We start from the raw sequence: 13,940 nt of genomic DNA, 5'->3' as shown, positions 1-13,940 counted from the left end.
TGTTCAGCGATGAAAGTTTACAATTCATTTAGTGTTCGTTGTTTTACCGCTTTACGACTAAGCGAAAGATTTACGGCTGTGGAAATGAATGATAAAAAAATAAGAATATTATTATAGTAAAAGATTTAGTTATTTGAGATTTATATTCGAGATTTTTTTATATTTATAATCCATTCTTCTATTACACTATTTTGATGTTTTGAGACAAAATTAGATTAAAAGCTATTTTAGAATGAGATTTTAAAAGTGTGTTAACACTTATCCGTGAGTAGATAAGTAGATTGCTATATATATAAATAGTATATATTTGTTCATCAAATGAATACAACCGCTATATAAATTGTCAATACAAATATTTTTTTATTTAATTAAAGTTAAAATGATACCAAATAAATTGTATTTTTGACTGCCTTTCCGCCGAAGAAAACATCAATTGATTTTAAACCAAAAAGTAATCGAAATAGAGAGACATCGGAAAGTCGGCCCCTGCCACATAGGATTAAAATATACCCAGCATTTACCATAATATAGACAATTGATGTTGCCACTGACTTCTCCACCTGGGATGACTGTCGTAACGGTTTGATATTATATGTTTTCTACACAATTTTGGCTGCATTGCAGAATCATTTTGCGATATTTTAATCATATAAATGATGGAAAAAGTGAATTTATTTGATCATTCAATTTATTTTACAAGTCGTTAATATCGTGATTGATTTCGACGCTGGCCGTAACGATACATGAAATATTCGCGCTCATTAAATCACGTGCCGCGAGAGTGGAGTGCTCGCGAGGGCTCTCATCCAATCATGGCTCGGTAAATATATGATGTCGAGCACTCGATAAATTAATGCTACGCTAAATGTAAATGTAACAAATTTCATAGAAATTATGTCACACGGTTCACAAATAAACCGAGTCAATTTTGCATTCAGTGCCCTGTCAAGTTACAAACATAACGAAGGGGAAAAGTCGTGAATCTGTGAGATTCCATGTTATATGCAACACCACTACTCATAAATATCTATTACTAGCTGTGCCTGCGGTTTTACCCGCGTGTAATTTACACTGATATGACTATGTTTTATTTTGATGTACATATAAGCAAGCGATGTACAAAAACATTGACAACATTAAAACAACTTTTTGTGAAAAGAGTAACAAACATCCATCCATCCAACTTGGATGGATGGATCTTTGTTACTCTTTTGGATAATCCAACCATCCTAACATACGCGGAGTTCATAATATTATTAATAGATAATCTGACTTCAAGAACTAGATAATACTTTCATAATGTTTCACTGATTTGAATGATTGTTTATTTAATTGATAAAGGTTTATGGCTGTTCTTATACTTATTATATAAATATTGAATTCGGTCTTTTTTGTAGACATGATTCTTAATTACTTTTTGACTGTCTTACCTGTAAAGTCTAAGATAGTAACTACAGCGTAATTTCGACATTAAGCGTTTTCAATTCATGAAGGTATATATTAGTATTTAGTAAGATAGTAAATATATTTTGTATAAATTATATGTTGATTGAAATTGAAATAAATTAACTCCTCATAAATGAATAATTACTTAGGTTCTTAAGGGAAGAAAACAGTATAGTAGTTCCTAACAACTTTTGCTATGAACCGTTGCTAGTCTGAGAATGTAAATTTACAATTCAATAGAAACTGCACAAGGCTTTGCATGTCAATACGTCCATTTGAAGCACATACGATAGACTTCCCATTTGAAAGATGAATGAAATCATTCAAATACGAAATTCCGGTCTTATGATCCCCAATACTTGAATGTTAACTTCGGAAACAGCGTGTCTAGTATTTTTTATTAGTTATGATGCTATGAGAATCAAATAGATTATAATTTAAATTAATTAGTACTTGTTTTATATTATTATTTTTTACAGTATACTAATGGTGTATTATTAACATAATGCAGAGGATGTAATATTATTAAACAAAGTAATCAGCATCTCTACTATTACCTATTACCAAACTTGCTTGCAAGCTGCATCCTTCTCATCTTATAGACATTTAAACAAATATCTAATAAATCCATTGATAACACATTTAATTACATGATCAATATGATCGAATGATTACTAGAATCATTAAAATATATTTATACCTGTAAATATTTTATTATTTTTCGTATAAAAGTGAAATTAAATAATTTTCATAATCGATTGAAAAAAAGGCCACTGAAAGGCAATTGCCATGAGACCATTATTCAATCGAAACGATATATCTCGTCCGTTGCTCGAACTGGAGCGTAGCGATAGCTAGCTCTGCAAAAGTTGGCACGCCAGGCCGTAGAGACCACTGCCAATTTCCATTAGCCCATCATCCAAAACGAAAAATGCATAGACGATCATTTTTTCATTCAATTAAAATTGGCCACCAACCAAAACGGTTAGACATGTTTAAGTGGTACATTATAGTAACATTCAAATATGTTTCTAATTTACATTTTGTGAGTGAAGGTTTCACAGGTTGAATGATAGTTGAAACCGAAGCTCACCCAAAGTTTTAGGAGATTAATGTTCTGTTTCTATTAATGTACGCTTGGTATACTAAGTTACTTGATGAATAAATAGTGAACGTAATTCCATTCCATTTCATTCTCACGAGTTGGCGTACTATAATTTAGTGAATAAATTCCAGATATTGAACAGTGTTATGTTTTATTCAAGTGAAAATTTGAGAAACAATTTTTAAGTTTAAAATAAAGAAAGTATTAGGTAGCATTTTGTTGGAGCTGTTAAGATTTTGAATACAATATATAACATGATAATTACTATGAGTATGAAAGGGTACGTATGATAGTAAAACTCATATATATATTAAATCTGTTCGCTTTTTAAAATCCTTTCCTGAAGCAGTTACATACATTTCAATAAAATCATTTTGTTAGAGTACTTACCGAAGCAAAATGCCATTGCTCTCAGTGCGCGCTTTGGTAGTGCACTATTTCATCACAAAATACATATGTACAGCAGGATTCGCTCTTACGATCTAGGCATCTATTTAGTTATCACATTTTCCATGACCTTTCAGTGGAATGAAATCGCCACTCTGCTTTTCATCGTACTTAGCTGTTCTTTCTTTCAAAGTACTTAGCTTATATGTTTTGATAGGGAATTTACGGAATAGGCTTGGCACTATCTCATTAATTTTATATAACCCTTCGCTTGACCCCTTTTTATTATTTAATTAGAAATCAATTATGTATTTAATTTTTTCATACAATGACGAAGGAAATATAGCATACTGCAGTACATAGCGTGCTACAAACATCATGAACACAATCCAAATCCAACAAAATTCCACAAAAACCAAATTTAAATATTACTTTAAATCTGTCATTGTCATTTGAAAAAATAGCGGCTGGAATTTTTTTTCATTATTCAAATATAAAATTTTAATAATATTGCGTTAAAATAAAATTTAATATAAAAAATCATTGTAAATTATATTACATTTAGCAAATATGACATGAATGACATGACACACTACACAGTAGTACTCAAACAATGTATAGTAACTATACATTGTTTGACTTTTATAAGCATTGATTAATTTCGAAGCGTCCATAAAATGAAATTTTTGATTTATACAGCAATGTAGGTGCGTAATAAAATCATGGTATCGTAATGGCTTTTCTGCGCCAACCGTTGATTATCGAGCCATTTTCGCCGACAACATCGAAAATCCATAAGCTTTCAATATCGTAGAGTTAACTCCGGTTTTGTTCCTAGTGGTTGCTCGATCTGAATATCAAAAATGTGAAAGCAGTCGTCAGTAACCGAGACACGTATATCGGGACCCTATCACTTCGCTCTTTACTTACTTGCTGGGCGCCATCTGCGCATTCTCCACCTAATCCAGTAACAAATTTGATTATGTAACAATATAGAAAAAAGTTGCTATTTTGTTTTCCATTTATAAATTCGAGGCGAAAATTGTTTATCACTTAAACGATTTATGTTGAGCTAAGCCAGTTCAGTTCCGCGAAAGGCATGGTTATAAAGCCGAGTTCTTTGCTTTATTTATTATTTCTTGTTTAAAAAATATTATTTGTACCAACCAATATTAGGATAATCAAAATTTGTTTGGCTGTTGATTTGATTGTTGCTGTATATTTCATAACTGTCTATGTTATACAATTAGTCCCAACTTAAAACTTTTTAATTAGTCATACGAAAAACTGTAATTAAGTAGCTGTCAGCTGCAGTCCTATGTATTTGTCTAACGTTTCATAACTCTCTATGTTACTTTTAGCAACATAGTTAATATTCGTTAATAAATGTAATGAAACGTAGACAAATAAATAGGATTGTAACTGTGAAATTATATTGTAATTATTGCCTAGTGTCAATGTTGGCAAACAAAGTCCAGAAGTTTTTAAGTTCGTTGCAAACGGAACCCCAATCATGTATATTTCACTTGGTCTTGGCCGGTTTTTAAAACTTTAAGCGATGAGACTTCTTCGTTCCAATGAAACCCAAAGAAACTAAATCGGAAAACTTTTGGTATTTAAGCTTTTAGGACTGTGAAAGTTAGTAAGTTTGAAAGAAGAACAATACTTTACATTTAAATTTATAAAATGGTATCGAAAACGATCACTGTTTATTACATAAATTATTAATACATACCTACATAAAAAAAAACTTATACGTATTGAATGATGTGAAAGTTATTGTAATTGACAGTTATAATTATTTTAGGGTTCTCTGTAATGAGTCGAATGTGTCGCGATAAGGACTAAATGGAAGGACTATATTAACAATAATTTAGTTTAGTGAATTAAAGTGAATGTATATGAATACTATACTATACTATATTTATATATGGCAGTAGATGATAGATGTTGATTATATTAATAATGATAAAATCGTAGTCTGAGACTTCCTAATGACGTATAATAATTTCTAGTATACATGGATAACTTATATTTCAAATATAAGTTATCCATGTATACTACAGTTTAGGTACTAATTGTATTATAATAGAATTAAAACAGACAAAAGAATGGCTTATGAGCAATTTAATTTGTAGAATAAGAAAATAGAATCTTAATCTTTCCACAATGTTTTGTGGTTTCAATTTTCACTAAACTTTATGGTAACTCAAAACCTCATCGTAAGGTAAAAGCAAATTGAGAGGCTTTACTCGTTTTCTTGTAAGTTAACAGCTATAATTTAAACTTAATAATAAAGACGGACAAGCGGCTTTGTTTGTTCTCGAAAGGTAGAATTTCGTGCAACTAAATGAATGCTAATTAAGAAATGTGAGCCTTGAGGAATAAGGGCGAATTGAGGAGCGTGACAATCTGAAATATCTGACATTATAATTATGAAAAATTAGGACGATTATCCTTGGTAAAATTTTCTGCAATGATTTCAGAATATTTCAATTTAAATTTTGGAGGAACAATAAGAACATAGTTTTGTGATTTATGTTTATGTATTTTTAATACATCGTTATGTTACACCATTTTTTGATCTAATTACATACACTTTTATGGCTTATCTACGTGTTAGTCTGTTACACGTTATCATTGTACCACCTAGTAACTTAACAGTAAATCAACTTGTTTCATAACCTACAAGAATGTTAACGGTAGTTATGCCACCATGTACGATTGGTATAATATTGTACTCCTCATGAGTAATTTATATCATGATCAGTTTTATTGATAGTTAGTATGTTAAAATTTTATTCGTTCATTGAACTACTTTAATAGTCTTTAAGCAACGAATACTGCTTTCAACCAGTTGGGCCACTAGCTTTTAACCATTTCAGTCGCAAAACACTCCTGTTATCAATTTCTAGCCATAGTATTATTATAGTAAAATATAAAGATTAAAGTATTTTTTTATATACATTTGGATCGAGATGAAGAGAAAATGAATAAGACGCCATAAATAATGTTTATTATAGAGTATAATACTTACTCCACTTTTCTTTGATCCCTTCTGACCACTACAGGAAAATACTATACTAATTTGATAGTCTTTATTATTATTTTATATTATTTGAAATAAATAAATAAATTATGAAGAAAAATAATTTTAATATTTTTCTTGGGTATCAATTTTGTGTAGATAGTGTCGTTGATTGAGGATTCTTAACACTTTACTCAAAACAATATCGTATGCGACAATTAGAAGTGAACAGAGTGAACACTATGAAAAGTTATTTTTTAATTAGATTGTGTTCTATTATATAATATTTCAGGTTTATATATTATATAGGTTTACTTTACATAGGTAGTAATATAAATATAAGTAGTGAAATAAATATAGGTAAGATTTAGTTATTTCTATAGTATATAAAAATACTATATGAATAATAAATGTCATGACGTATATTATAAGTACAATCTTTAGGAACATTATAGTCCTGGCTGCGATTCGCTTTCCGCTCTGAGGAGATATTGTAATGAAATCCTGCCATCTGTTTTATCTCGTACCGTAATATGATGTGGGCTCTACATCTGCTTTTCGTATAGTCCGATTAAAATAATTTACATATATTACAATACGAGTTGTTCCTTTATGTATTATTAAATTTAAGACTATATTTAAAGTAAATGTTATTAGAACACACTCTAAAAACATTTACTTTTAAAAAAGACTGTCTTGTATAACATAATGGAGCTTCTAATGAAACCCAGATTTATATATTTAAGTATTTTAATTTCGACAACGTTTACAAATTAGGTAAGTACAAAGGAAGTGAACTCAATAATCGACGAACGTCTATATAAGAAAAAAAAAAAAATTATGCAGGTATACAAAAAACAAGTGCGCGACTATATAATGCATCTTCTTGGTGCTATTAAAATATATCAGGCGCTTTAGGCCTGAACATCTTCCCGCCCGTTGAAAGGAATTTCAACGTTGAAGTTCTTCAATAGTTGGCAACGGACAGATACGGACCAAGGGTCTGCGTACACATCCCTTTATGGTATTGATGTCAGCAACTCTGGAAATGCCATCTGGTCCAGGATACAAACGAGCTACTCGACCTAGACGCCAGTTTAAAGGAGGCACGTTGTCTTCCTGTAGGAGAACCATATCACCAATATTCAATTGAGCTGTGTTAGATCGCCATTTAGTCCTTTGCTGTAGTTCTGATATATATTCTCTTTGCCAGCGATTCCAGAAATGTTGACGAATTTTCTCAAGGCGGGCTTAGCGTTTCAGTTGATTTTCGTTACAATTTAGTAATGATGGTGAAGGCAGCGCAGTCAAGGGTCTGCCAATTAGGAAGTGACCAGGAGACAATGGAAGTAGATCATTAGGGGAGGACGACAAAGGGCATAAAGGACGACTATTAAGTACAGCCTCCACTTGCGAAAATAATGTAGAAATTTCCTCGAATGTCAAATGACTATTCCCTATGACTCTTTTTAAATACCCCTTTGCGCTCTTTACGCCTGCCTCCCAAATACCCCCAAAGTGAGGAGCGTAAGTAGGAGTAAATATGAACTTAAAGCCTTCATGATTTGCAAAGTCAGATACGCTGTCAATGTTTGATTTTAGAAATTCTCCTAATTCTTTTGCTGCGGCTACAAAATTACGACCATTGTCGCAGAATATCTCTAATGGTTTACCGCGGCGCGCGACAAATCGTTTGAGCGTCATAATAAAAGACTCCTTTGACAAATCGTTTACCGCTTCTAAATGAATACATTTATATCGCAAGCATACAAACAAACACAAGTATGCTTTAATCAATCTACTGCCACGTCCCTTTCTATTTAGTATATGAAAAGGACCAGCGAAGTCCAAGCCAACTGATAAAAATGGGAAGTCGGGAGTTATACGTTGGGAAGGTAAATTACCCATTTTAGGGCAAAGTGTTTTGCCACGAAGACGCCTACAGCGTACACAGTTGTTAACAACACGCCTAGCTAGGTGCCTTCCATTGACAGGCCACACAATTTCTCTCACTACGGCTAATAATAACTGTGGGCCTGCATGCATATGACTTATGTGTTCTCTTTCGAAAATGAGCTTGGTTAAATGGTGAGATGCATGTAAAAGTATAGGATGCTTCTGTTCATATGTACAATTAGACGCATGTATTCGTCCTCCAACCCTGATTAATTTGTGATCATCTAGAAAAGGAGACAACTGCAATATTTTCGACTTAGAACTTAACATCTTATTATTTGATAGTATATTTAATTCTATTGGATATATTTCTTGTTGAGCAATGCCACAGAGTATTATAAAAGCTTCATTTAATTCATTTATAGTTAATTTTCCTGAACGTTGATTTTTATTGTTTTTTAAATTATATATAAACCTCATTACGTATGCTAAAATTCTTTGTAGCTTGGTTAAATTAGAATAACGGTTGATTTGAATTATTGGATTCGGAAGCATTGCTATATTTGTCTTAATTTCGGATAGTGTTTCGTAGGGTTCAGTACAAGATTTTAATATTGGCCACTCAGCCTCATTCTGAAATAAAAATGAAGGTCCCGTCCACCATAAATTTGACATAATAATTTGATTACCATCCAAGCCCCTGGATATTAAATCTGCTGGGTTAGCTGTAGTAGGGACATATCGCCATGCTGAAGAATGAGTGAGTTCGACAATCTCACTAATGCGATTAGCTACGAATGATTTTAGTTTCGTGACGTCATTATTGATCCATGACAATACTACGCTAGAATCGCACCAATGAATTATGCGATATGGTGTGTACCTTATGGACGTCTCAATATCCCTACATAATCTGGCAGCAAGAAGTGCAGCAGAAAGCTCCAAACGAGGTATTGTCATGGGTTTAACTGGAGCTACCTTGGATTTGGCACAAAGTAACCTTACGGTAATGTCATTGTTTGCGTCTATTGACCTCACATACACACATGCACCGTAAGCACTTTGAGAAGCGTCGCTGAATGAATGCAGCTCCACACATACAGGTGAGTCGCAAATCACCCACCGTGGAATCTGTAATTTTAGAAGGCAAGGCATATTTTTGATAAAGTTTATCCACTGTTCCCTAATATCATATGGGACTGGTTCATCCCAGTCTATCTTTTGTAACCATAGTTTTTGTAACATCATTTTAGGCTTGATTATACATGGACTTAAGATACCTAAGGGATCAAATAATTTAAATGAATTTGACATTATTACTCGTTTTGTAACTGTTTCGTATTCTAGGTGAAAATTTATCGGGAAATGCAAACAATCATTCGATGGGTCCCAACCAAGCCCGAGAGTGTTCGAAGACTCACTAATAGTTAAATTTTGTTGCGTATCTATATTTGAATTTTCAAACAGATGTTCCAAATTACTTCTATATTTTCTTAAATTAAAACAACCGGATAGTAATATCTCGGAAAATCTATTTTGTATATATCGTAATTCAACTGCATCATTAGATCCAGTGACAAGGTCATCAATGTAAAAATCTCTTTGAATAATACTACTAATTAATTCCTCTTCCTGCTCTTCCCCTAATTTTTTGATACATCTTGTGCTCAAATAGCTCGCACTTGCCGTACCGTAAGTGAGAGTATTTAATTGTAATGTTCTGATGGGCTGGGACTCATCTTCTCTCCACAGAATAAGTTGCAAGTTTCTATCCTCCGATTTCACTTGAACCTGGCGATACATTTTCTCAATGTCACCAGTTAAGAGGTATTTGTATTGTCTTGCTCTTACCAAAATGGAGAAGAGGGAGTCCTGTACATTAGGACCCACCATCAGAATGTCATTTAAAGAATACCCCGAGGAAGAGGGAGCGGACCCATCAAACACTACTCGAAGCTTGGTAGATTCACTACTGTTTTTAAATACAGCGTGATGACATAAAAAGTAAGCTGGATTTGGTTTTAGTATAGGACACTCCGAGAGATGACCTAATTTCGCATACTCTTTAATAAAGTTGGAATACTCCAGTTTTAGTTTAGGCTGCCTTTTAAACCTTCTTTCAAGACAAAGAAAACGTTTTCTTGCTAAATAAAAGGTATCTCCAAGGCAGTCTGTGGAATCTGTTAGAGGTAGTTTAATACAAAACCTACCAGTGTTTAGGCGAACTGTATTGTCTATGAAGTGCTGTTCACAAATTTTGTCGTTCTTACTCATCACTGTTTTCTTAGGAAGTTCTTCAATTTCCCAAAATATTTTGAGCATGCTATCAATATTAGATTCTACTTCAACATGCGATACTGAATGATGACAATTAGTATATTTATTGTATGAATTATGTATAGAATGCGTAGGGCCAGCTATCAACCAGCCAAGTTTAGACTTTATTAATATAGGTTTATTTGGACCTAGAGAACGTTTTTCGTTTCCCAAGATCTCCCAAAACAAATCAGATCCTATCAAAATATCAACTGTACCAGGTTGATTAAAAGTAGGATCTGCTAAATTGATGTCTTGAGGAATGTCAAATTTATGTACATCTATAGGGATCTTTGGAAGATCACTTGTTAATTTATTCATTACCAAACACGACAGTTTAGCAGTAAATTGACTATTTAGAGATGTTATTTGTGTAATACAGGTTTCCCTTACTTTATCATTGCAGACATTACCGATACCAATAACATTTAGCGCGTCTATAGGATTAGAATCTAATGAGAGTTGGTCCTTTAATGTTTTAGTAATAAATGAGGACTCACTACCACAGTCCAGTAAAGCACGTGCCTTTTGTGTCATACCAGTATTAGGATTGCATATTTCGATAACTGCTGTACCCAATAATATAGTGGTATTATTTTGTTTTGAAAAATTAACAATAGTTTCAGATTGGTCAGCACAATTAGAACCAACTGAAGTAGTATTATTGTGAAGGAGACTATTATGTCTTTTTTTGCATTCGCGACAAGGTCCTAACCGGCAGTTATTTACAGGGTGCCCTTGGCGAAGACAATTAGCACACAATTTATATTTTGTAACCTCAACCCATCGGTCCTTTATGGATTTTGCCTTAAATGTGGGACAGTCGTATATTCGATGACCTTCATTACAAACAACACAGGAATACACATGTGCGTTTGATTTATTTACACTAGTAGTAGCGAATGACTTAGTATCCAAGGGTCGTCGTTGTTTGTTATTATGAGGCGAGAGTGTGGCACCTGTAGGCGTATTATTATGTGGGACATTATTAAATTTATTGCGATTCAATGACTCTAAGACATCAGCACGATCTATTAAGAATTTATAAAACTGATCCAGAGTTGGTATATTATCAAGTGAGTTGCGAAATTCTTCCCATTTTGTAAGTGTACGGCTATCCATTTTAGACGACAACATGAATATAATCAATGTATCCCATTTATCAGTTGGTTGACCTAAATTGGTTAAAGCACGAAGATTTTTTGTAACGTGATCAACCAAAAATCGTAAACCTTTCTCGGATTCGCGATTAAGTGTTTGTATGCTAAACAATGAACTGAGATGGAAGTTAACAAGCAATCTTTTATTATCATAACGCTCACAAAGCAGCCTCCATGCTTCATCATAATTGGCTGAAGATACTTCGAGATTTGAAATTATTCGTGCAGCATCTCCTTCCAAATAGGAAGCGAGATAGTGGAATTTGTTTATAGGTTTAATACGGTCGTTATTGTGAATTAAATTTTCAAATGTATCGCGAAAGTCTAACCAACGAAAGTAGGCGCCATCAAACTTAGAAATTTGTAAGTGGGGTAATTTGAAGCTAATTTCATGGTGATCGAGAGAACAATGGGATTCATGAACCATAGACTCTCGTCTTTGGTCATTTTCTAATTTATTATATTTTTCTATTAAGGTTTTGGCTGCGGCTATATTAATAATAATGTCGCTCTCAATGTTTTCTCGCTCATCCAATTCTATACTCATATTATCAGAATTCAACACCTCTATCTCACTTTGCAAATCATCAAATCTCACGGATAAACCCTCGAACTTACTAAGTTTTAGTTTTAACTCAACTAATTCGATGTTTGATAACTGTAGTTTAGTGTTTAAATTATTTAGATAGTTTTTAAATTTAGTAATTTGGCCTTTTATTGAGCTACGCTTTATGTTTAAATCTCTTAGTTTTGCTGTACCGTACATCGGTTTATCAGTGGGATTCGACATTTTTTATAAACTGGCTTCACTATCAATCAATCAATTTATTTGAAATAAAAATAAAAATAATGATATTCTCACGCTTCTCACTGCAAACCCTTGGGAGACTTGGCGTGCGCTGACAATGAAGCAGCAGTGGTGTGCTGCTGCACTTGTAGGATGAATATCTGCCGACAACCTGGAATTGTTCAGCAATTCGCATAAATACACTGTACTTAACTTAATTAAATATAATAGCTAGAATACAAACTTCAAAATACAGAAAAACTAATACGACTATAGTAACTATAATATGTACTGTAACTTACAAAAATAGAAGGCATGATTAAAATCTGTAAACACAAAAGTATAATCTAATAGATAACCTCCTTTTATGAAGTCGGTTAAGATATAAAAACATAAGAAATGGCAAACTATTGCTAATTTATTAAATCAATATTTTCACCAAACAATAAACTTATGTTTAATTTATAAGACCAGTACTATTTTTCCAAAACAAAACCTATTTTATACAATTATACAACTAATTATGCATTAAGGTATAAGTATTCTATTTTGTAATGTGTTAAAAGAAATATATATGTATTATGCAATTTTTTGTTACCAAAATCAATATTTCAAACAAGGTATGAATATATGAATATAGGTATATATATAGCTATGTAAAATATATTACGGTATTTATTTTATTATGAGTTTTCTATGATTATTATGTTACTAATAGAAAAGAATTACCTATTGACTTAATTTTAGGTTAGATTCAATTTTGTTTTACAGAATTATATGATCTTATTTATATGCATAAACAATTAAATCACAGGTATGACTTGCGAAAGCATGTACTAATAGAGGTATAGGATAGATTGGTATTTGTAATTTAGGTTAATTTAGTATGATTAAGCAAGGACAAAGGAAATACACTTATCTTTTTTGTAATACTGCGCTGCGGTGTGAAACTTTAGCTGCCTCACTGCCCTTTTTATGATATTGCTTGATGTATGTAGATTATTTGTCAATATTCATGTATTTTCCTCTTCAAATACCAAACTTTAATGTACTTGCATATTACGGCGTCATCCGATTCACTTGATTTCGATCAGATGATAATGTGTGATTTCTTCATATAATATTGTTTCTCTTCATGGGCCACCAATTTATGTCTTGTATAACATAATGGAGCTTCTAATGAAACCCAGATTTATATATTTAAGTATTTTAATTTCGACAACGTTTACAAATTAGGTAAGTACAAAGGAAGTGAACTCAATAATCGACGAACGTCTATATAAGAAAAAAAAAAAAAAATTATGCAGGTATACAAAAAACAAGTGCGCGACTATATAATGCATCTTCTTGGTGCTATTAAAATATATCAGGCGCTTTAGGCCTGAACAAGACAATATTTTTATATATTTCGAATGAAAAACCTGATAGTAATTTTTTGACTATATACATGAACAGCAACACGGTATCACATCATTGTAATGCACGTTAATCACTCATGGGTTCCATTTCGGATGATTAAGATGTCATACCTCAGTGTTCTATAATTTCACTTATTTCGCCCATTACAAAGTTGCTCGGCGGATGAAATAAAAGAATCAGAGCTACCGATAGACTTTAAACAAAGTAGATTTTATATATCTATAAAGTATATCTCTGTTGAATTAAAATGAGTACACAAAAATTAAGTTTGAAGTAAATTCTGTTATGAATAACTTGTCATTAACATATTATATCGGAAAATGTGACAATTTTAGTATTGCAGATAGAAGTAGATATCCAATATTTCTATTACCTACATATTTGTGATCTTCTTTT

The 13,940-nt window shown here is 32.3% G+C and overlaps 1 protein-coding gene across 1 annotated transcript; it reads right to left on the bottom strand.

Annotated features, from left to right (window-relative positions):
- Positions 1-7,217: 7,217 nt before the first annotated feature.
- LOC131852449 (uncharacterized) lies at positions 7,218-12,128 on the bottom strand. Its single transcript, XM_059203105.1, has one exon. The coding sequence runs from the start codon at positions 12,126-12,128 to the stop codon at positions 7,218-7,220; it is 4,911 nt and encodes a 1,636-aa protein (XP_059059088.1).
- Between the last annotated feature and the right edge of the window lie 1,812 nt (positions 12,129-13,940).

Source organism: Achroia grisella, unplaced genomic scaffold (genome assembly GCF_030625045.1).
Source record: "Achroia grisella isolate CSIRO2021 unplaced genomic scaffold, CSIRO_AGI_Agris_v1 utg8480, whole genome shotgun sequence".
Taxonomy (NCBI): Eukaryota; Metazoa; Arthropoda; class Insecta; order Lepidoptera; family Pyralidae; genus Achroia; species Achroia grisella.
Note: the sequence above shows the minus strand (reverse complement) of the source record. Positions and strands in the feature narration are given on the sequence as shown.

What these genes read in the sequence shown, in the direction of transcription:
- LOC131852449 (XM_059203105.1), bottom strand. Translation starts at nt 12,128, where the DNA reads ATGTCGAATCCCACTGATAAACCGATGTACGGTACAGCAAAACTAAGA.